The following is a 19,845-nucleotide window of genomic DNA, read 5'->3' as shown; positions in this document are numbered from 1 at the left end:
GAACAGCAGCGAAGATGCTGAGACACCATTAAATGTTCCATCTTCACCCTGTCTTTGTGTGGTCTGTAAAGGGGGTCAGGGGCTCCCGCTGGCACTTTGGGGGGTGAAGGACTCGGGCACTGCAGTCCCTCCATGTCCATCTGTCCCAGAGTGTCCAAGGGGAGCAGGCGGGGGTTCTGTGATCATCAGTAAGCCCTGAACCCAGCCCTTGAACCCCAGACCCCAACCCTGAACCTCACACCTCTGATCTGAGTCCCCACTCCTTGAACCCCAAACTCAGCACCAAAGCTCAGTCCTGAACCTCACATCTCATCCCTGAGACCCAGCCTTGAACACCAAACCCTGACCCCCAAGCCTCACTCCTGAACCCCCAGACCTGAGCTCAGACCCCATCCCTGAGCCCCAAAACCAGCCTTGACCCCCAAGCCCCATCCCTGAGCCCCAAGCCCCAACCCCATCCCCATTCCGGGTAGGATGAAACCAACCCAGGGAGGGTTTGTGTCCGGGCACAGGCCCGGATTGAATCACACCAAACCCCTCCCTGAGAGGGGCCAGGGACACCCCATGCACCCCGCCCCGACACCGCGGGGATGGCCACGTCAGCCGGATGCAGGTGCCTCAGGCACGCATCAGTGCCCGGGGTTATATCGGCCCCGCGCTGCCCCCCGGCCCCATCGCACCGCAGAGGATGCAGCCGGCGCTGCTGGGGCTGCTCCTGAGCCTGCTGACAGGGGCTGGAGGGGAGGGGATGTGCGGGGACCCCCCCGGCGCCCCGTCCCGCTCCATCCCTGCACCGCGGCTCAGCGCCGAGGAGCGGCTCTCGCCCCACATGCCCGAGTCCCTGCGCTGCGACGCCTGCCGTGCCATCGCCTTCCAGGTGGGCACCGGGAGATGGGGCCCGGCTCCGGGAGCGAGAGCCCCGCGGGGATGCTCTGGCTGCGGAGGTGCTGCTGGACCCCAGAACAGCCCTTTGGGGCCAGCGAGCTCCCTTGCTCATGGACCCTGCATCCCCATGCAAGAGCGCTTCCACTGCTGGGCCTCAAGGAAGAGGATGCAGACCTGTGCCCACTGGGGTGCAGGGTCATGATGGAGGCTGCCTCCGTTACTGGCCCATTTCTGCCCTTTTTCACCCCAGATTGAGGAGCAGCTGAGCAGGGCAGAGGGGAAGGTGGGCAAGAAGGTGCTGAGCGAGTCCGACTACATGGAGGTGCTGGAGAGGAGCTGCTCGCAGGGCTGGGAGAGGTGAGCGGGGTGTCCCTATGGGGCGTCCCTGGGGATGGGGTGTCCCAGAGATGGGGTCTCACCACCCCCTGCCTCTCCCCGCAGCTATGGGGTGCAGGAGCTGGATGGGGAGAAGCGTCTGGCGGGGCCGGGGCTGCCAGTGCAGGAGCCCATGAGTGTGATGGTGACGGGGGGCCCCTGGCCGGGCAGGTAAGGGGGAGGGGGTGTTGGCAGTGGGGGGTGCCGGGCACTGTCCCCTCCCCACCATGGCGGGGGGTGCGCTGTGCCCCACACGTGGCTCCCCGCAGGCTGTCCAAGATGTGCCACGGCGCCGTGGGGCAGCGGGGCGAGGCGCAGGTCTATGGGGCGCACCGGCGGGGCCCGGCCGCGCTGCGGGAGCTGCTGTGCCACGGGGACAAGGGGCCCTGCGCCGGCGGCAAGGCCGGGGGGGCGGCCCCCCCCAAGGCGCCGCAGAACGAGCTGTAGCCCCGCTGCGGTTAATGCTTAATGCCCCGGCGACCTTCGGAACCGACTTCGTCCCCAGCGGGAGCCGCCGCGCCGGGAGGAGGGAGCTCCCCATCCATCGCCGGTGTCACCGCGTCCCCCCGTGCCCGGCGCTGCCGCGGTGATGCCGCCGACACCCAGCGTCCGGGCCCCCCCCCAGCGGGGCCAGCTCCGGGCTCTGATGCTTGACCGCCGCCGTGCCAGCCCCGATTAAAGGAGTTAATGGCTGATCCGGCCCCAGGCAGCACTCCCCGGTTTCACAACCCGCAGCCAATGGTGGCCTCGCTGCCTGCCACCCCGTGCCACGGCCCGGCTGGTGACTAAAGTCCTTCCCATGGCCATAAAACCCCCGTGCGGTGACATCGCCGCGGGGGCCGCATCACCGGAGCGATGGGGACGCGCTCGGGAGACCTGGCTCAGCCCCAGGTGAACGCAGCCTCTGACACCATCCCCATCCCCATCCCCGTCCCCGTCCCTGTCCCCTCCTCAGCCGTGTCCCAGGCAGCAGGGAGGGAGGTGGGTGATGGGAGGGACTGGAGCCCCCAGTGGCGGCCAGCTCAGGGCTGTGACGCCCAGCAAAAGGCAAAGGATGGGGTGAGCCTGGGGGCTGCGGTGGGGCCTGGGACCAAGCAGACACGCGGGGATGCTGCGGCTGGGACTGGCTGTGCCACCCTCGCTGGCAGCGTGGTCCAGGCCCCCAGGGGCAGGGGGACCCCCTCTAAGCACCCCTGGGGACAAACCAGCACGCAGGGACCGGTGGGTTTGGGGATCGGAGCCGCCGCACGTGCGGAGCCGTGGCCCTCGTGTCCCCAGGGCAGAGCCCCGTTCCCATGGGACACCCGGGACAACACTGACCCGGCTGCTCCTCGCCCTCACTGCCAGAATGGGAGCCTGGCTCCCACCCCCACCGGCCTCCCTTGCCCCCCTGGGAAGGAGCCGCCTGGCGCAGGCAGGGTGAGTACAGGGGCACCCCCGAACCCTCCTGCACTGCACCAGTGGGTGCACACCGGGAGCGGGACCCCCCCCTATCCCTGAGGGCGCAGGGGGTCCCTGTGCCACCCCTGGGGACACTGCGGGGTCCCTGTGGCGAGCTGGGGCTGAGCCAAGTCCCCACACGCCAGGAGCCCAAGGAGGGTGCCAGGCCCCCCCGGCCGGAGGTGGACATGCTCTACAAGATCGAGGATGTGCCCCCCTGGTACCTCTGCATCCTGCTCGGCTTCCAGGTACAGCCGGGAAGGGGGCAGCCCCCATGGGCCCCTGCTCCCACCCCAGCCCCGCTGAGCCCCCCTTACCCCCCGGCCCCCCCCAGCACTACCTGACCTGCTTCAGCGGCACCATCGCTGTCCCCTTCCTGCTGGCTGAGAGCCTGTGCGTGGGCAAGGACCAGCTCACCGTCAGCTACCTCATCGGCACCATCTTCACCTGCGTCGGCCTCACCACCCTCATCCAGACCACCGTGGGCATCAGGTAGAGCCGTGGCGCCGGGGCGGACCCACTGCTGCTCCGCAGGCCATGGGCACAGCATCCCCTGTCCCCCCCAGGCTGCCTCTCTTCCAGGCGAGCGCTCTGGCCTTCCTCGTCCCAGCCAAGTCCATCCTGGCCCTGGAGAAGTGGCGCTGCCCTCCTGAAGGTGAGGGCAGAGGGGAGCAGGGGGGGTCCAGCCACTGCCCCCCCCATCCAGGGACCACCTCATCCCCCTCCATCCCCAGAGCAGATCTATGGCAACTGGGTGCTGCCGCTCAACACATCCCACATCTGGCAGCCCCGCATGCGAGAGGTACGGCCCGGCCCGGCCCCCCCCGCCCCGGGACCCCGCAGCGCCCCGCAGCGCCTGACCCCTGCCTGCCCTCCCTGCAGATCCAGGGAGCCATCATCGTGTCCAGCCTGGTGGAGGTGGCCATCGGGCTGCTGGGGCTGCCCGGGGCGCTGCTCAGCTACATCGGGCCGCTGACCGTCACTCCCACCGTGTCCCTCATCGGGCTCTCCGTGTTCCAGGCGGCCGGCGAGCGGGCCGGCTCCCACTGGGGCATCGCCGCGCTGTACGGCACGGGGATGGGGGGACAAAGGGGTCGGGGGCCAGGAGGATGCCCGGGGTACGAGGGGCCTCCCTCGTCTCTGTTCCCCCCAGGACCATCTTCCTGATCGTGCTGTTCGCGCAGTACCTGCGGCACGTCTCCATCTGCCTGCCCGGCTACCGGCGCGGCAGGGGCTTCGTGCTGCTCCGCATCCAGATCTTCAAGATGTTCCCGGTAGGGACTGGCCGGGAGCCGCCCGGTCCTGGAGCATCCCCCAAACCCCCCCTATTGCTACACACGGGCAATGCAGGGGGTGTGCCCGCTCCGTGCCCCTGCAGATCATCATGGCCATCATGGTGGTGTGGCTGCTCTGCTACGTGCTGACTCGCACCGGCGTCTTCCCCAGCGAGCCCGAGGCGTACGGATACAAGGCCAGGACGGATGCAAGGGGGGAGATCCTGTCTGTGGCACCCTGGTTTCGGGTGCCCTACCCCTGTGAGTGCCAGGCAGGCGCGGGGTCCCTTCAACGCCCCTTCACCCTGAGGGATGCAGCATCAGTTGGGCTGGGGAGCACCAGGGGTGTTGGGACCCTGGCATTGCGCTCTGCTCCCCGCAGGCCAGTGGGGTCTGCCCACGGTGACCTCGGCGGCGGTGCTGGGCATGTTCAGTGCCACACTGGCGGGCATCATCGAGTCCATTGGGGACTACTACTCCTGTGCCCGGCTGGCAGGAGCCCCCCCGCCCCCCGTGCATGCCATCAACAGGTACAGCAGCTGCCCCCACACTGGTACCCCGCTCGTGCCATGGATCCCTGTGGGAGCGGGCAGGGATGCTGCAGGGCGGCAGCGATGGGGACCAGCCCGTTGGTGTTGTTCCCAGGGGCATTTTCACTGAAGGCATCTCCTGCATCATCGCGGGGCTGCTGGGCACCGGCAACGGCTCCACCTCCTCCAGCCCCAACATTGGTGTCCTGGGCATCACAAAGGTACCGGGGCCTGGGCCAGGTCCCACTCGGGGGGGGGGACATGGGCACCATCACCCGCTGCCTGTCTCCGTGCAGGTGGGGAGCAGGAGGGTGATCCAGTACGGGGCTGGGATCATGCTCCTGCTGGGCACCATCGGGAAGTTCACGGCGCTCTTCGCCTCCCTGCCCGACCCCGTCCTCGGGGGGATGTTCTGCACCTTGTTCGGTATCCTCGCCACCCCTCACACCCACCGCGCTGCACCGGCACCCCGCGGCCCTTTCCCTGGGGAGCCCGGGGGATGCCGGGTGGGCTTTGAGCCACCAGCGCACCCCGATGCCGGCTCCTGGCTGGCACCAGCAGCACCGTGGGCACCTCCAGCACAGCCCTGTCTCCCCGGCAGGCATGATCACGGCCGTCGGCCTCTCCAACCTGCAGTTCGTCGACATGAACTCCTCCCGCAACCTCTTCGTGCTGGGCTTCGCCATGTTCTTCGGGCTGACGCTGCCGAACTACCTGGATTCCCACCCCAAGGCCATTAACACAGGTACCTGCCCACCGCAGAGAGCCCCGTGCTGCGGGCGTGGGGAGCGAGGAGGGCAGATCCATGGATTAATGAGGTGAACCCGGCTCCCCGCAGCACGGCCTGGCTCAGCCCCCGCGCTCCCGCAGGTGTCCCCGAGCTGGACCAGATCCTGACGGTGCTGCTGACGACGGAGATGTTTGTCGGGGGGCTCATTGCCTTCGTCCTGGACAACACCATCCCGGGTAATGGGAGCACACGGGGCCGCGAGGAGTAACTGGGGGGGCTGGTTCGGAGCTACAGGAGGGGCTCACAGGGCGAGGGGTCTGACCCGGTGCCGGCTGCCGCAGGGACGCAGGAGGAGCGAGGGCTGGTGCAGTGGAAGGCGGGCGCGCACTCGGACAGCACCTCCCGCGCCAGCCTCCGGAGCTACGACTTCCCCTGCGGGATGGGAGCCCTGCGGCGCAGCTGGTGGCTCCGGCGGGTTCCCATCTGCCCCCTGTTCACCGGGTTCAAGGCCCGGGTGAGGGGCGGCGGCGCGGCGGCCACAGACGTGCAGGAGGCGGCTGATGGGGTCTCGGTGTGCACCAAGGTGTGAGCGAGGGGAGGGCTCGTGCCCCAGTGCCGGAGAAGCTGAGCCGAGCTCCATGGGTGCTGTTGGGGCACCAAAGCCGAGGCTTCCGGTGCTCTTCTCCAATGCAGCATTAGGGAAACTCCAAGCTGCCCTTTGGGGACAGCCCAAGCTCCCGAGTGCCGGGCTGGGGACCATGGCCCCTGGGTCACCGCTCCACCAAGCTTTGGCTGGTGGAGCCCATTCAGTGTGAAGCTCATCAGACACCATCAGAGCCATGGACTGTCACGCTGTGCCCTTGGCTTCGGCAGGGCTACCCGGCGGCTGGAGCGGGCTCTGTGTGGGGTGCAGCATCCACACCAGTGTAAGAGGCTGACTTCAAGATCATGCATTGAAAGTAATAAAGTAAGATTGAAGCCCTCCCAGTGTCTGCTGCATCCTGCACCATCGCCCCCACCCTTCTTGCACTGCAAAGGCATCAGCAGTTTTCCATGCTCCTGCCTGGGCTGTCCGACATGGACACACACTGGGTTTCACCCAGCCCCACGGTCAGGAGGCTTCTGCCCCAGCCCCAGTGCAGTGGGGGTGGTTGAGCACGAGCCCTTGTCAGACCCGTCAGGGAACGAAACCAGGACAGTTTAGTAAGTGAAGAGGGGGAAAACCCCACCCAAACCCCCAAGTGATGCAAACACAGCTGCTCACACCTCCCACAGGCACAGCATGGAAGAGCCCTCACTCTCTGCTGCTGTCCCCGTGCTGCTGCGGAGCTTGATGTGACAGCGTGCAACACCTCTTTGGGCAGCTCTGCCCTCTCCCAGCATCCTGCCCACCTGCTGGGGCTGGAGCAGGAGAAAGCCCCAGCCCTGTTCAACACCAGCCACAGCACCCACCGTGGCGCTGTCAGCTCTGGTTCAGTCACGAACCCCAGCCCACCGGCCGGCCTGGGAGCTCACCTCCGATAAAGGTGCTGCTGGTACAGCCTGCTGAGATACAGCAGGGAAAACAGCACGGGAACTGTGCTGCGCCCTTTCACAACGGCAGCATTCAGGTGCCAATCACCCCCAGGCAACCGCACCCGGCCGAAACTCGCGCAGGAGGCTCCTGCCAAGCAGCGTGCAGGGGTTCGCTGCTCACACTCCCACTCCAGCTAAAAATAAGGCAGCACATGGCTGCTTCCTGACCTTCTGTCTTCAGATGTACGAGTCTGAACCGTAGCCAAGCCGGTGAGACACCAGAAGAGGATTGTTGCTTTGCTAGGGCCAGATCTCAGGTTAGGAAAGGGGAAAGTACTGCTCAGTAAGGAGCCAGGATAACTGTGATGAACATTCTGAGGAGCAACAGCAAAATAAGAGTTGGTTTGGCTGAGTTCCTCTAAGAGGGTTGGACAGGAAACCTGGAGAGGGGCTCTGGACAAGGGCCTGTAGGGACAGGCCAAGGGGAATGGCTTGAACCTGCCAGAGGGGAGACTGAGCTGAGCTCTTAGGCAGAAGCTCTTCCCTGTGAGGGTACTGAGGCGCTGGCACAGGGTGCCCAGAGAAGCTGTGGCTGCCCCATCCCTGGCAGTGTTCAAGGCCAGGTTGGACACAGGGGCTTGGAGCAAGCTGCTCCAGTGGAAGGGGTCCCTGCCTGTGGCAGGGGTTGGGACTGGATGAGCTTGAAGGTCCCTCACAACACAACCCAGTCTGGGACTATATGAAGACCAACAGAGTAATGTGGGTAACCCCTGCATAAAGGCACCACTCCTGCACATCCTTCAGCACTGTGCGATTTCATTTGGTTTAACTGGAGCTTAAAGACAAAATAGAAGATATTAAGAGCAAGGCTGGGTAAAGTTATAAAGCAAGGGGGGGATCAGCTCACCCACAACCCCCCCATTCACAGAGTAAGGCTGGGGAGCACCCCAGCTCCAGCAGCCCCACTCTGACACCCCCTTTATAGGGTGCTGCCTGCTGTCAGCGAGGGGTGCCCATGCTGCCAGCAGCACTGGAGCTGCACCAGGATTAGCAGCAGTGAGAAGGAAGGAAAATCTGCCCAGGCAGGCAGGGGGAAAGAATCCAAGCTCACATGAGTATGCTGGGCTATCACCTTACCGAGAGCCCTAAGGGAAGTGTACCAGCAGCACACCCTCCCTCGGCCCTGCACGCTGCCAGCAGCACATTCACGAAACAGCCACCACGTCAGTTCTACTCTTATTTTATTTTTTTAAATATTTTTGAAAAAATATAATTTTTTTACAATATTTTCAACTTAAACACTATTCACACTGAACACGTATGGCAGCTTAACCTACCCCAGTATGAAGTTTAAGAAGCCAAAACTGTTCTAGCTTTATTAAAAGAAAAAAACAAAAACAAAACAAAATAAGTTGTTGTGCTGTAGACTATCGTGTAGTGATGATTAAACAAAGCAAGGGCAAAGCACCACTCAAATCACTAATGCTAGGCTCGGCTTGGTTAAACCCAGCTCTAATAAAGTCATATGCTAAAAGTTACATAGGCAGTGCTATGTATTTATCTGGGTTCTTGGAAGAAATTGTGATGAAACTCACAGCTCCTTGAACATAATGGGGAAGTTGGAGCGTTTCTAACATGATCACATACTGCGAAGCGCAGGGGATTCCTCCTTCCAGCCCCTCCGGTGTTAGCTCAGTAGCTGAGATCTAGGACTCTGCACAGGTCTGCACGGTTTCGGTTACAGCTCATGCTGCTGAAAAGGAGCATGAGGGTTTCTTTAAGGGGAGAAATTAACATTAGTAACAGCATTTCCAAGGAAAGTTAGCCTGTTTGCATAACAATCAGATATCCTTGCTTGCTTTTTGTCCCGAAGTTAAGGCATTATCAGGTGCGAGCTAGCACCAGTTAACACAGACCATCCATGGCAAATTCCAAGTCCTGGTTTAGAAAGACAGAGTCTGCAGAAGGTTTTATAATCGTGGTACTTTGTCTCAACTTGACTGGTGCTTCTTACCTCACTGCCTCCTTCCAGAGAGCCAGGGCCCAATTATGTTTCCATTAAACTTTTGACAGATTTACTTAATAACAGTCTCAGCACTTTTATTGAGCATGCAAGACTAACAAAACTTTGGCAATGCATAAGTGTAACACAGTGACAAGAAGAGAGAGCTTTTACAATTAAATCTTCTAATACTGGCTTCACAGTGTGGAAATTGTGCTACATCCACCAAGAGAGGGCCCAGTCTACTCAAATATTTAAGTACTTCACACCAGGAACAAACTCCTTTGCGTTTGGATTCAGATTACTCTTGACCTGAGGAAGGGAAAAACAGAAGTCTAGTTGAATCATTATTCTCATCCTCCATTTTTAAGCTGACAGCATTAGGAACAGTTTATGGGTTTAGAGTAACAGGCATGTGCTGGGGGTTTTGCATCTATCAAGAGCCTCTCTGATCACTAAAAGAGCACACTTCCCTGTGCTAGTAGCCCAATTATCCACCCTTCCTTAGCACCACCTGGATGTTTCAGTCAGATGAAGGCCCAGGGAACGAGAAACAAGGAAACCACAGGCATGCATCAAATGCAGCTACTTGGCTTACTGCTGAAAAAGCTTTTTCTGAAGGCGAGCTGCTAAACCATGCCATGAGGTTTTCAGATCTTGCTTATTTAAGCAAGAGGAGACTTGTTCCAGGAACTTCATCCGTTTCTGGGAATTTAATGTATATGAGCACTGTATTGATTTTCTACATTTCCATGCCTGTGACTACCCTTGTCCTGATACTTGGCAAGCTGCTGCTCTGCAATGTCCTGCAGTTATAGGCAGGCAGCATCCTCAAACTGAGTTCTTTATCATGAGGAAACGGAGGGTTAGGCTTTTGTGTTCCAAAACTGCTGCCTGCAGCTACTTAAGCTTGGGAGAAGTAGGACCTGACAGTGTTTTTTGTACTCTGTACCAGCACCCGTGTATTATGTTAGGGAAAATAGGTATGGGTGCCCCTTCCTATCAGTTAAGCTCTGACAAGTCACACAGTAAGAACGAGGGAAATAATCAGTGGGGTTGCCTTTCCCTTCCCTAGAGTCTCTACAAAAGGGATCTGCTATGGTTTGCACAATCCAAACCAGAACACAGCTCATTCCTACCCCACACATAACTGGTGACAGATGCTCAGTTAAACCTTTGCAGTCTTGCCACCAAATGGCACTTCAGCGTTCGCGCTTCACACACTGCCTTTTTTTCTCTCAACACACTCTGCATCCCCAAACCCACCTGAGTTTATTCCGTGGGCTAGGAAAGGCCCCATGTGGTTATGAAGAAAACCACTGAGGAGGTCACATCACTTGGGGGAACATCCCTTGCCCAACTGTTCCACATTCCCCCTCCACCAGAGCCAGGTACAGTTTAAGAGTCTCTGACTTACGTGTAAAGGATTTTGCCCTGCCATTATCACCCATAAAAACCAGCCTTGGCCAAAGAGATGTCAAGCTTAAGAAATATGATGAGAAACCAATTTACCACCAGATCCTCCAGTGATGAGCTGTCACTGATAACAAGGTCATTGAACTGGTCCTGGATTTGATCCATTGTTTGTGGGAGATCACGGGCTGGAATAAACCATTCGTGCTCCTCCTCTTCTTCCAGCATCTCCTGGAAGCAGCGCTCAATAAATTCTTCTTCCCACAACTCCTCTTCGATCTATACAATGAGAAGAAACTGCTTCATCAACAAACTTCTCAAGAGCTTGGGTCTTCATTCCAAGGTCTGTGCACCCAGCTGGCTTGCTTTCTAGCTATGCACCAGGACTTGCAGCAGAGCACCATGTTCGTGCTGCAGGGAGGCAATCAGCTCGGGTTTTTTAATGTAGGAAAGTGCTTTGTCCCAGGAACTTGGACTGCAGATAAAGGGAATGGCAGGAGAACACCCCAGCTGTTCCATTTGCTGCTTGTTACAAGCTCAAGGAGAAGGAAAATATTGGTTCCAAGAGAAAATTTCAGACGTACAAAGTAGCCTGGACTCAACTCATTGCGAGAATGAGGAAGGGAACAGGGAACAACACATGCAGCCAGGCACACTCCCTAGGAAAGCGTCCTCCAAGACTCTTGGGGAAAAATAACCACTGCCTGTGCCTTGGCACAGGGAACAAGCAGCATTTCCTTGGCTTTAGGTTATGTGTTCACCCAACACAGTTCTCCTACAGAACTCCGCATGATCTTAGTGGTTGTTAAGAATGCTGACCTGCTGTGCTCTAAGCAGGGCAAATCAACTGATGCAGAACTGCCACATGTTGCAAAGACTAAAGGAAAGTTTTGCTTGGTTGTTCAGTAAACAAGCTTTGGAGGGAGTTCATCCCAACAAGTTTTCCATGTCCTGCATTGCAGTACTTAAGCAGGGAAATAGAAGCTGGTGTGAATGACTTGCCAGAATGGAAAAATTATTCAGCATGTATTTCAAAGTTCACTCAATGGAAGCTCAAACAAGCTTTCCTATCTATCCTTCACTCTGAAATTAAACACATACTTGACCCTGAAGTGGAAATTCAGTTACGTACCACAGATACCAAACCAGAAAATGAAAACCAGAGTTGAGGATTGCTGCAATATGTAGGTCCCCTGTGCCTGGGACAAACACGCTCACCAGCTCACGTGGTGCTCCAGATACACAGCTTGGGGAACATGGACTCATCACCATATGCTCTAAGCCACTGTCACACAATTCAAACCCTGCATGAAGCCATGACTTTGTGGTTTCCTCAACAGAGCACTCCAGCAAGGACAGGAGTCTCCCATCAACACTCCTTGAGGCACTGTGCCCATCCTGCGCTGGGCAGAAGGCAGTGGTAGGCACACAGCCACAAGCCAGTGTTACAGCAGGGGCTGCCTGGCACCGGTTGTTACGTGGTTGTACACTTACAGGTGCCTCCAGCAGCAGTTCCAGAAGCCTTAAATAACATTTAGTTCCCTAAATGCCTTGAAATTAAGACTGCCTGTTTAGATTTTCCAGCTCAAGTTTAACTTGTTCAGGTTCCCACCGAGATTTGCCTACTGCTGCACAACTGGGCTGCCATGCGGTGTTTGCCTGCCTGAATACAACCAGTCTTCCCCCACGCTCCCACCTTCCCTCTACTCTGTTTATTCATGGCACAACGCTCAGCTGCTTCCTCAAGAGCTACACATTCCCTATTCCAACTGCAGTACAGTGCCCAGGAGGAAACAGCCACCCAATGGGAAACAGCATGGAGAGCATCCTGGCTCTTTATGCATGAAAGAATTTACATCTGGTGAGCAACCTGAATTTCAGATTAGCTTTGTGCCCTGCTGGCACCCTAGAGAGCAGCAGACATCCCATTTCAGCCACTCAGACTTCAGCACAGCCAAACTGTGCAAAGAAAGCAGCTATGCAAGTACAAAGATCACGCTTTGATTGTAAAGGGGGAAGTGGGAAGAGACTGTTCCTCCTCCAGAGGGAAACTGTCCAGATGCAAGGTGAGAGATGAAGTTTCAGGCTTCCTTCCAATCTGGTTGCGAAGGCAAGCTGTAAGACTTCAGCATTAAGCAATGACCAGGACTATCACCCAACAGCTATGTCTACTGACTCCCTTTGGAACAGCAGCCTTGGGAGAGGCAGGGAGGCGCTGGGACATATCCAGTTCAGAACTACAGCATGTCTGCACACATAAAACCTCTGCAGGCCAGCAGCCTACCTAGACCCATCCCTTCCAAAGTGCCAATAAACTCCGTCAACGTTGTTTCCCTCCCTCCTGCAGCAGCAGGGAATTACTGGATGCATACTTCTCATATTTCCCACCAAGATTACAGAAAATTCATATTGCCAGGGAAGCTGAGATCTGTCTGTTCCACAGGGTTCTTCACCAAGCTCACTTAAAAACCCCATCTCTAAAGGACTGTCAGTCTTTGACCCCGGTTGCTAAGCCACAGCACCTTTCCCTTCAGCTAGAGAAGGGTAAAGCATATCACAACACATTTAGAGAAGGAAGTGACTTGCCTGCCTGTTGAATTCCTCCTCATTCTCCATCCACATGTACTCCGCAAAGGGATTGTCATCTTCATGAGAATGACCATTTATGATCACATCTTCGCTCATGATGCTCGGGCTGGTGCTGCTGCGACTCGGATCTTTCATGGCTGCGTCTTTGAGTCAATGCCTGCAATTAAGAAACGCAGTAATTACAGAGGTGCAGATGCACTCACCACTCCACTCTGCACAAGGGAAGGCTGTGCATGGATGTGAAGGCTCTGGGTAGCCCTGCAGTGGCTGCAGCAGGGCTCTGCTCACTGCAACAGAAGCATCAGAAACACCGTTTCCATTGTATGCAGAGTGACTAATTAATTTCCCCAAATTAAAGCTGGTCAAATCAGCAAATGCCAAGCAGCAAGGCCAATTAAAAGGGACAGAAAGCATGCGTGCTTGCCAGTAGGAACATATTTAAGGCAACACTAAGACACAAAAAGGAAAACTTGCTTTCCAAAACACTTTCAAAGCTCCTACCTGAGTTTCAACAAACTCCATTGGAGAGGAATTGTGCCCAGTGCCTGTACTGGTTCAGAGGCAGTGAGCAGCGCTTCAGGGGAATTCCCAAGGATACCCATGCTAAGGGAAACTCAGCATGGCTTTTAGCCCACCCAAATTCTATTACAGGATATCCTACTGCCTAGGAAACTTCAGGTAAAGCAGACATCATAATGCACGGGAAGCCAGTGCGTGCTCCCCTCTCCTCCCACTTCATTAGCACAGGTTGAGTCACGCCTGGAGAGCACTCAGCACTTGTGTGTGTCAATGCTACGTGATACGGCAGCGTCCCAAGCTCCAGGAATGAAGGTACAGTTGGCAAGTGTGTCTTGTTCCACCTAACCCCAGTCAAAAGCAGGACAGAGCCTAAATTTGGGCTGAACCCTCGTCACAAGGAGGGTGCTGCAGCCTTTCTCTGTCGGTCTGGGTGACGCTTGTAACTCTGAGCAGAGAGACCAAAGTCTGCTCCTCACAGAGCATGTCTTAACTGAAAACCTCATCTTATGAGGCAAGGCTGCTGCTCTTCCTGCACCGTGTTTAGCTACAGGTATCAATACTGGAAAAGCTGAGTAGTTCTAGCTACCAATACTGGCAGTGTTAAACATTATACAAAGCATGTATGAGGCAATGAGCTAAAAAAAAAAAAACCCAAATCAAACTTGAATGTTCTTCTAGTGCTAACAATTTGCAATGGTGTGATGCAGCAGGCAGAGAAAATAGGTTTATTTTATTCTCAAATCAACATTTTAGCCCATTGCCTGCATATGAAAAAATTAGTTGGAGAAGAGGGTATCAAAGTACAGCCTCCATTGTGATTAGGGTACAAGGGCTTATCACACAGAAGCTCCTGCTTTGTCTTTGTATTTCATTTGCTCCTTTTATCGACGGAATTAATGCAAGTTTTGGTTCAGAATGTCTTCTTGATAATCCCAGGTCAAAACCCTGCCACATCCAAGTCATCCGTTAAGAAAAAGACAAAGATAAAGGGACTTGCCTGGCTTGTTCTATTCAAGGTTTTTAAATCAAAGGCAAACCCAAGCACGGAAGTTACTGGAGCTCCCTTAGGAAGTACAACAAATGAGACCAGAACCCGGGTATTCTAGCAAGAGAAAACAGGTTCTTTTTGATGTTCTTTCAAAACAAACTTGCGAAGGCTTACTGGCAGCATTTAACATCAGACAGGAAAAGGCACTGCACTCAACACCCTAAGTCAAGCTTGAAACTGCTTTAAGCACCTTCAGCTGCTCACAAGCTAACAAACAGGCTGCACTAGAAGGAATAAAAGACCTCAGAGTCTCAAATACCTAAATTCTTCCTTTTTTTAGCTGGCAAAGTCAGCATTTTCACTTGTGGAGTGAATCCTGGTACTGACAATTCACCAGGCTTTGTGCACATAAAGATTCACACTAAGGTGAACAACTGCAGTAGCAGTGTAAGGTACTCAGGCCACATTCCAGGCAACTTCTGTACAGAGAAGACTGCACCCAGGCAAGTCCATAACGGTAAAAATAATAAGTAATATAAAAAAATCACAATCTACTTGTTTGTGCAAAAGCTTGAAAGGTTCATTTATTGAATCATGGGCTGGGTTTCCAATTTCTTAAGTGTTCCCACAGAACATGAGCTATTCACTTTAGGAGGGAGGAAGAAGTTCAGTGTTCCACGTTTGGACTGAAACAAGTTTTTCCATGAGTGCCCAAAGACGATGGGGATGATTATCTTCAAGAAAGATCCCGGGCTCAAGCTGAGCATCTCAAGTTTATCTGATGAAGCCCTAAATCTGCTAATGTTTTCCCACAGGAAAACAAGTCAACAGAACACTTCTGCATGGACAGTTAAGGAAGCCCCAGGCCAGTCCTGTACTCACAGCACTCCTTGTAAATTCATTTTCTGCAAGTTGCAATACCACAAATAGAAAGAAATAAAACAATAACCAGATCTCCCCATTTCACCCTTTCCAGATACAAACCAGCTGGCTTTCTGTGCTCATTTGTAAGGACAAGACTAGTCTCATTTCACCAGATGCAGGCTTTTTAGTCATGAGCTACAGGCAATTCTGAGGAGGAGACATCAACACCACTTTGGTGTTGCAAAAAGGCACAATCTAAGGCAGCTGCTGCAGAAAATGAGCCACAGCGACAGGCTCCACTGGGTTGTGAACAAAAATAAGATATTTTCCATCTGTGAGTAGGTGGAAAGCAAGGGATCTCAAAGCTCCTTACACTAGAGCAGGAAACAGAACATTAACAGCGCTAAGGAACAGAAACTACAGAGAATTCTGCCACATTGATGGGTTTTGAGATCCTGCCCCAAATTATTCAGGCATTTTGTTGGGGAGTGGGGGTGACGCAGGAAGCACATGGATAAACCCCAGGACTTTTATCTTCCGAGTGAAGTCAGAAATTAGCTACCCTGTAATAACAGGATTTCCAGGTATCTCCAAGTGTTTTCTGTATGAAGTATGGCACACGTTACTCCAGAACATCATTAAGGTCCATTAATTTACCCACTTCCCTGAATTTCACTGCGTTGATAGCAATGAAGAGCCCTGCACCAACCTTCATCAAAATTCAAAGCTTTGCGATTGAAGATTTTGCATTTAAACCCTCATCACAAAAGATTATCCACTGCCTGCTTCAGAAAACAACGTTAAGGGACCTAATTCCACAAGGCAAAACCTGGGTCCTCGCCCCTGATAACGAAAACAGAGGGAAAACACGAAGCTCTTTGCTTCAAGCGCCCAAACAACACAGAGATGGAGCGGAACACCCAGATCTCCGCAGAGCTTAAGTTTAAGCGAAGGTGTTTTCGAAGCAAGGGAGTACTCTGAACTCCGGCCGAAGATGGTGGTACGTGTTTATTAACCAGCAATTGCCCTGGCGAGGCAACAGCGCCGGCCACGATTTTTGTTATCTAATTAGATTAGCAAGTGGCAGTTATCAAGTAAACAAACTACACTCCACATAATAAACAGATTTCTTAATCAACTTCGCGACGGTGCCCATGGTATCGGATACAAGCGCTTTGGAGCGTCGCACCGGGGTTAACGGAGAGCAGCAACCTGGCTCGACAGCGCCGAGGCGCACAAAGGAGCCCAGAGCAAAGCTCTCGCCGAGGAGAGCGGGGCGGGCACGGCTGCACCGCGCGGGGGAAAGCAGAGCCCGCTCTCTCCTCGGTGCCGAGGTTTCCGGCATCGCGGACCCGTTTCGCTGCGGCGGGCTCCGGGCTCCGCAGCCACCGTCTCGGCCACGGAAGCGGAGCGGCCTCTGCCCCTCCCGGCGCTGCAGCGGCGATGAGGACCTCGGAACCGCAGATCCCCCTATAACCTCCGAACCCCAGCTCCCGGTTCCCCCGTCCCTCACAGCTCCGGGCCCCCGGCGCCGCCCACCCCCGCCCGCTTTGTTCGCCCGCTGGGGCCGCCCCCGCGGCGGGGATCGGTCCCGGCAGGCCCCGCGCCGCCCCCCCCCGCAGGACCCGGATGGAGCCGCAGACAATGAGGACGGCGCCCGGGGAGGCCCCGCCGCGCAGGCCCCGCTCCCGCGGGGAAACGGGAGGGGGTGGTGCACCCGGCGGCGCCTCGGGGGAGGGGGCGGCTCCCCCCGCCTCCCCGCAGGGACAGCGGCCGCAGCGGCGTCCCGCGCTGCGCGCCCCGCCTCACCTGCGCGCAGAGGAAGGCCGCGGTGCGCCCGTCGCTCCGAGCTGCCCCTCCGCCCCCGCTGCTCCTCGCTCCGCTCCGCGCCCGCCGCCCCGCTCGCTCCCAGCGCCGCAGCCCGCCGGACGTGAGGTCACTTCCGCTACCTGCGTGACCCCACAGGCACCGCCCCTCTCCCCGGAAGCGGTGAGGGGGAATGCCGGGAACTGTGGTCCGGGCCGGCCGCCATTTCGCGCAGCGGCGCGGGGCACGCCGGGAAGCGCAGTCCCGTGGGCAGGACGAGCCTCCATCTTGTGGCACCGGCTGCGCGGGAACGAGCGGATACCGTAAAGCTAACCGCTTTCAGCCGCACCTGGCTGGGGAGGGCCCCGATCCCTCTGGGCACTGCCGCGGGCCGCGCTACCCAGGAGGAGACCTGCCCCATCGTGCCCTGCCCTCCCTCGAGGGCTCCTGCAGGCTCCCTGAGGGGACAGCACCGAGCCCTGGGCTCCACCGAGGGACAGGCGATTGAATACCTTGTGCTAAACGCGGCCCTCGCTAACGAGATGTGTCCGCACTGGACTCACGCACTTCTAAACAGCGTGTAGTAGGAAACGGGACATAATGGACGCTCTTTTGTAGGACCATACTGAAACCCTAGTTACAAAATGAGTTGAAAGAACAGTTTTTAATCTCTCCTTTGTCATCCCCACCTTTTTTGTTAAGGTGGAAATGACTCCTTCAGACAGGACCTGCTAAAACCGCTGTACAGCGGCAGTGATCAGAGCCATGTCCTCCCCATCCTCGCAAATGCTTTGCCTAAGTATGACCTATTCCACTCCTCTTAAGAGGAGTTAAACACCGCAGTTAAAAGCCCATTGCTCCATCCCCTCTGACTGGCTCTGGAGTTAGGCAGCACCACACAACCTCCCGGACTCAAACCCCCCTCGGGATGATGGACTTGTGGGATAACCCCTGCCAGGAGCCACCCACCGCAGGGCATGCCCCTGTGCGCAGTAGGTGAGGACTGCGCTGTGCAGGGGCCGGCAGCCTGGGGTAACGGCGGCCCCCTCCGTGCTGAGGAGCTGTGGGGGCTGTTGAGGCTCACAGCGCCCAGCCCCGCTCCACCACCTGCCAGCCTGGAAGGGCTCCTGTGCCGGGAGAGCGTGGGCAGCCCCGCCGGCAGCCGCGGGGCTATGCGAGGAGAGGGCTCATTCACACTTCTCGGCTCAGCCCTCCGCTTCCTTCCTTCCTTCCTTCCTCCTCCCTTGCAGTAAGGGAGAACCGGGTGCACACAGCCTGGGGTTTCTCAGGTTCTCTGGGGACAGGCTCCTGCTTACACTGCTTTTTATTGCTCACCATTACTAACTTGCTTCCAGGGCCTTCAAGGTTCCTCTACAGCCTGTCATGCACTCACTAAATGCTTACCTCCATGCCAAGTACAACCTTAGAATAACCCTGCAAAGATCATCCTTAAAAAAATCAAGCCTCCCATGCTAAAACTACTCATAGTTCACAGCTATTTCCAATTCTGTTTTATATGAAGTCCAACATGATACCTGGCTTTATAATGGAGGCTTCTCCTTCTACTTATGGTCCTGTTGTGCCTGTGCTGAACTGCACATACAGTGCAGAGGCAACAGCCTCCACAGTCACTTTTCCAAGTTGAAATTCATGTATGAAAGGTGGCATCTGAATTGCAGAACACCTAATTCATACTCCAGGCCTGCTGCTCCTCACCCCTGGACAGAGCAGATGCAGTTCTGAAGAGCGTGCAGCCTGTGGCAAGAGCACATACCCATCTGCCCTCAAGACCGAGTTATTCCAATGCCTTTTCATCAGAAATCAGCACAAGGCACAGAGCTGCGGACTGGTTTGGGTTGAAGGGTCCTTAAAGCTCATCCAGTTCCAGCCCCTGCCATGGGCAGGGACCCCTTCCACTGGAGCAGCTTGCTCCAAGCCCCTGTGTCCAACCTGGCCTTGAACACTGCCAGGGATGGGGCAGCCACAGCTTCTCTGGGCACCCTGTGCCAGCGCCTCAGCACCCTCACAGGGAAGAGCTTCTGCCTAAGAGCTCAGCTCAGTCTCCCCTCTGGCAGGTTCAAGCCATTTCCCTTGCCCTGTCCCTACAGGCCCTTGTAAAAATAAATCTCTCCTCATTACAAAGGTATCTTGCAGCAGCAGGTTTGGTTTGACTTATTTTGTGGTGTGTAAAAGCATCATGTTGCACGCATACAGGTGTAATGACTTACATACAACTCATCATGGGTCTGAAATAACAGGCATCCCTGCCACCACCCAAAACTGAGAGCTGGTAGGAGTGAGGAGTATTCTGACTCTTCAGTTGGGCTATGCCCCAACTCCTCTACACCTGGGAATTGTTTGTTTGGATACCAGACATGATGTAACATCCTCCTGCAGTTTAAACCGCAGCACTTACACAGGTACACAGGTTAGCACCTACAACAGGCTGAGGAGCGAGATCACAAACTGCACAGCTGCTTACAGGGCAGGTGGTGGTTAAGGAAAGGATACTTTAAAAATAAACCCCACATTTCCATGCGTTATTCTGAACTGCATGGTGTAAGGAAACTTAAAATGCATGGGGGAGGTGGAGATCTTCAAAAGGAATTCTTATCTACCATCTTTAGAAAGGGGGATGACTACCAAGCACTTGACTGCTTTGAAGTCAAGTCCTCTGCTTGGCTGATGAACTAAGCAGCGTCTTGGAGGCAGATGAATGACAAGCATCATCATCATGAACATGAGGGGGCCAAGCACATCCCTCTGCAACATAGTCAAAACAACTGACCCCAGGGCTGCTGCTGCTGCTGCTGCTCCGTCAGGGGCATAGGAAAGGTGGGGAGGAATTTTAAGACTGCATCTCTGCATTGCCTTTAATTGATTTCACACAAATACACACAGAATTTAGCACAACT

General features: G+C 55.9%; 3 protein-coding genes across 5 annotated transcripts; 2 read left to right on the top strand and 1 right to left on the bottom strand.

The window, feature by feature from the left end:
* The first annotated feature begins 579 nt into the window (after window positions 1-579).
* MZB1 (marginal zone B and B1 cell specific protein) lies at window positions 580-1,790 on the top strand. Its single transcript, XM_061360589.1, has 4 exons — window positions 580-877; window positions 1,136-1,242; window positions 1,327-1,431; window positions 1,530-1,790. The coding sequence occupies exons 1-4, from the start codon at window positions 608-610 to the stop codon at window positions 1,705-1,707; spliced, it is 660 nt and encodes a 219-aa protein (XP_061216573.1). The 5' UTR covers window positions 580-607; the 3' UTR covers window positions 1,708-1,790.
* A 157-nt stretch (window positions 1,791-1,947) lies between these two features.
* On the top strand, window positions 1,948-6,217 carry SLC23A1 (solute carrier family 23 member 1). Its single transcript, XM_061360582.1, is given in 17 exon segments — window positions 1,948-2,024; window positions 2,026-2,108; window positions 2,111-2,151; window positions 2,608-2,679; window positions 2,847-2,948; window positions 3,035-3,192; window positions 3,267-3,355; window positions 3,435-3,502; window positions 3,583-3,764; window positions 3,854-3,974; window positions 4,079-4,235; window positions 4,357-4,504; window positions 4,620-4,725; window positions 4,801-4,930; window positions 5,106-5,249; window positions 5,375-5,470; window positions 5,576-6,217. Coding segments are annotated over 17 exon segments (2,022 nt in total). The 3' UTR covers window positions 5,824-6,217.
* A 1,914-nt stretch (window positions 6,218-8,131) lies between these two features.
* PAIP2 (poly(A) binding protein interacting protein 2) lies at window positions 8,132-17,054 on the bottom strand. 3 transcript variants are annotated; one of them, XM_061360579.1, is made up of 4 exons: window positions 16,934-17,054; window positions 12,751-12,910; window positions 10,264-10,443; window positions 8,132-9,063 (listed from the first exon to the last, which is right to left on the bottom strand). In XM_061360579.1, the coding sequence occupies exons 2-4, from the start codon at window positions 12,886-12,888 to the stop codon at window positions 8,998-9,000; spliced, it is 384 nt and encodes a 127-aa protein (XP_061216563.1). In that variant the 5' UTR covers window positions 12,889-12,910; window positions 16,934-17,054; the 3' UTR covers window positions 8,132-8,997. The 3 variants fall into 3 exon arrangements, with proteins under 3 accessions (XP_061216563.1, XP_061216565.1, XP_061216564.1); XM_061360581.1 differs by lacking the exon at window positions 16,934-17,054 and adding an exon at window positions 14,816-14,884; XM_061360580.1 differs by lacking the exon at window positions 16,934-17,054 and adding an exon at window positions 13,255-13,407.
* Between the last annotated feature and the right edge of the window lie 2,791 nt (window positions 17,055-19,845).

This window comes from Neopsephotus bourkii, unplaced genomic scaffold (assembly GCF_033783945.1).
Source record: "Neopsephotus bourkii isolate Nb327-2 ecotype Australia unplaced genomic scaffold, CSIRO-AGI_Nbou_v1 NB_1031, whole genome shotgun sequence".
NCBI lineage: Eukaryota > Metazoa > Chordata > Aves > Psittaciformes > Psittacidae > Neopsephotus > Neopsephotus bourkii.
Note: the sequence above shows the minus strand (reverse complement) of the source record. Positions and strands in the feature narration are given on the sequence as shown.

Excerpts from the sequence above, each read along its gene's own strand:
- MZB1 (XM_061360589.1), top strand. The coding sequence starts at position 608 with ATGCAGGTGCCTCAGGCACGCATCAGTGCCCGGGGTTATATCGGCCCC. Across the intron at positions 878-1,135 it reads GCCGTGCCATCGCCTTCCAG|ATTGAGGAGCAGCTGAGCAG; the intron begins GTGGGCACCGGG and ends TTTTCACCCCAG. Across the intron at positions 1,243-1,326 it reads TGCTCGCAGGGCTGGGAGAG|CTATGGGGTGCAGGAGCTGG; the intron begins GTGAGCGGGGTG and ends CTCTCCCCGCAG.
- PAIP2 (XM_061360579.1), bottom strand. The coding sequence starts at position 12,888 with ATGAAAGATCCGAGTCGCAGCAGCACCAGCCCGAGCATCATGAGCGAA. Across the intron at positions 10,444-12,750 it reads AGGAGGAATTCAACAGGCAG|ATCGAAGAGGAGTTGTGGGA; the intron begins GCAAGTCACTTC and ends CTCATTGTATAG. Across the intron at positions 9,064-10,263 it reads CATCACTGGAGGATCTGGTG|GTCAAGAGTAATCTGAATCC; the intron begins GTAAATTGGTTT and ends TCCCTTCCTCAG.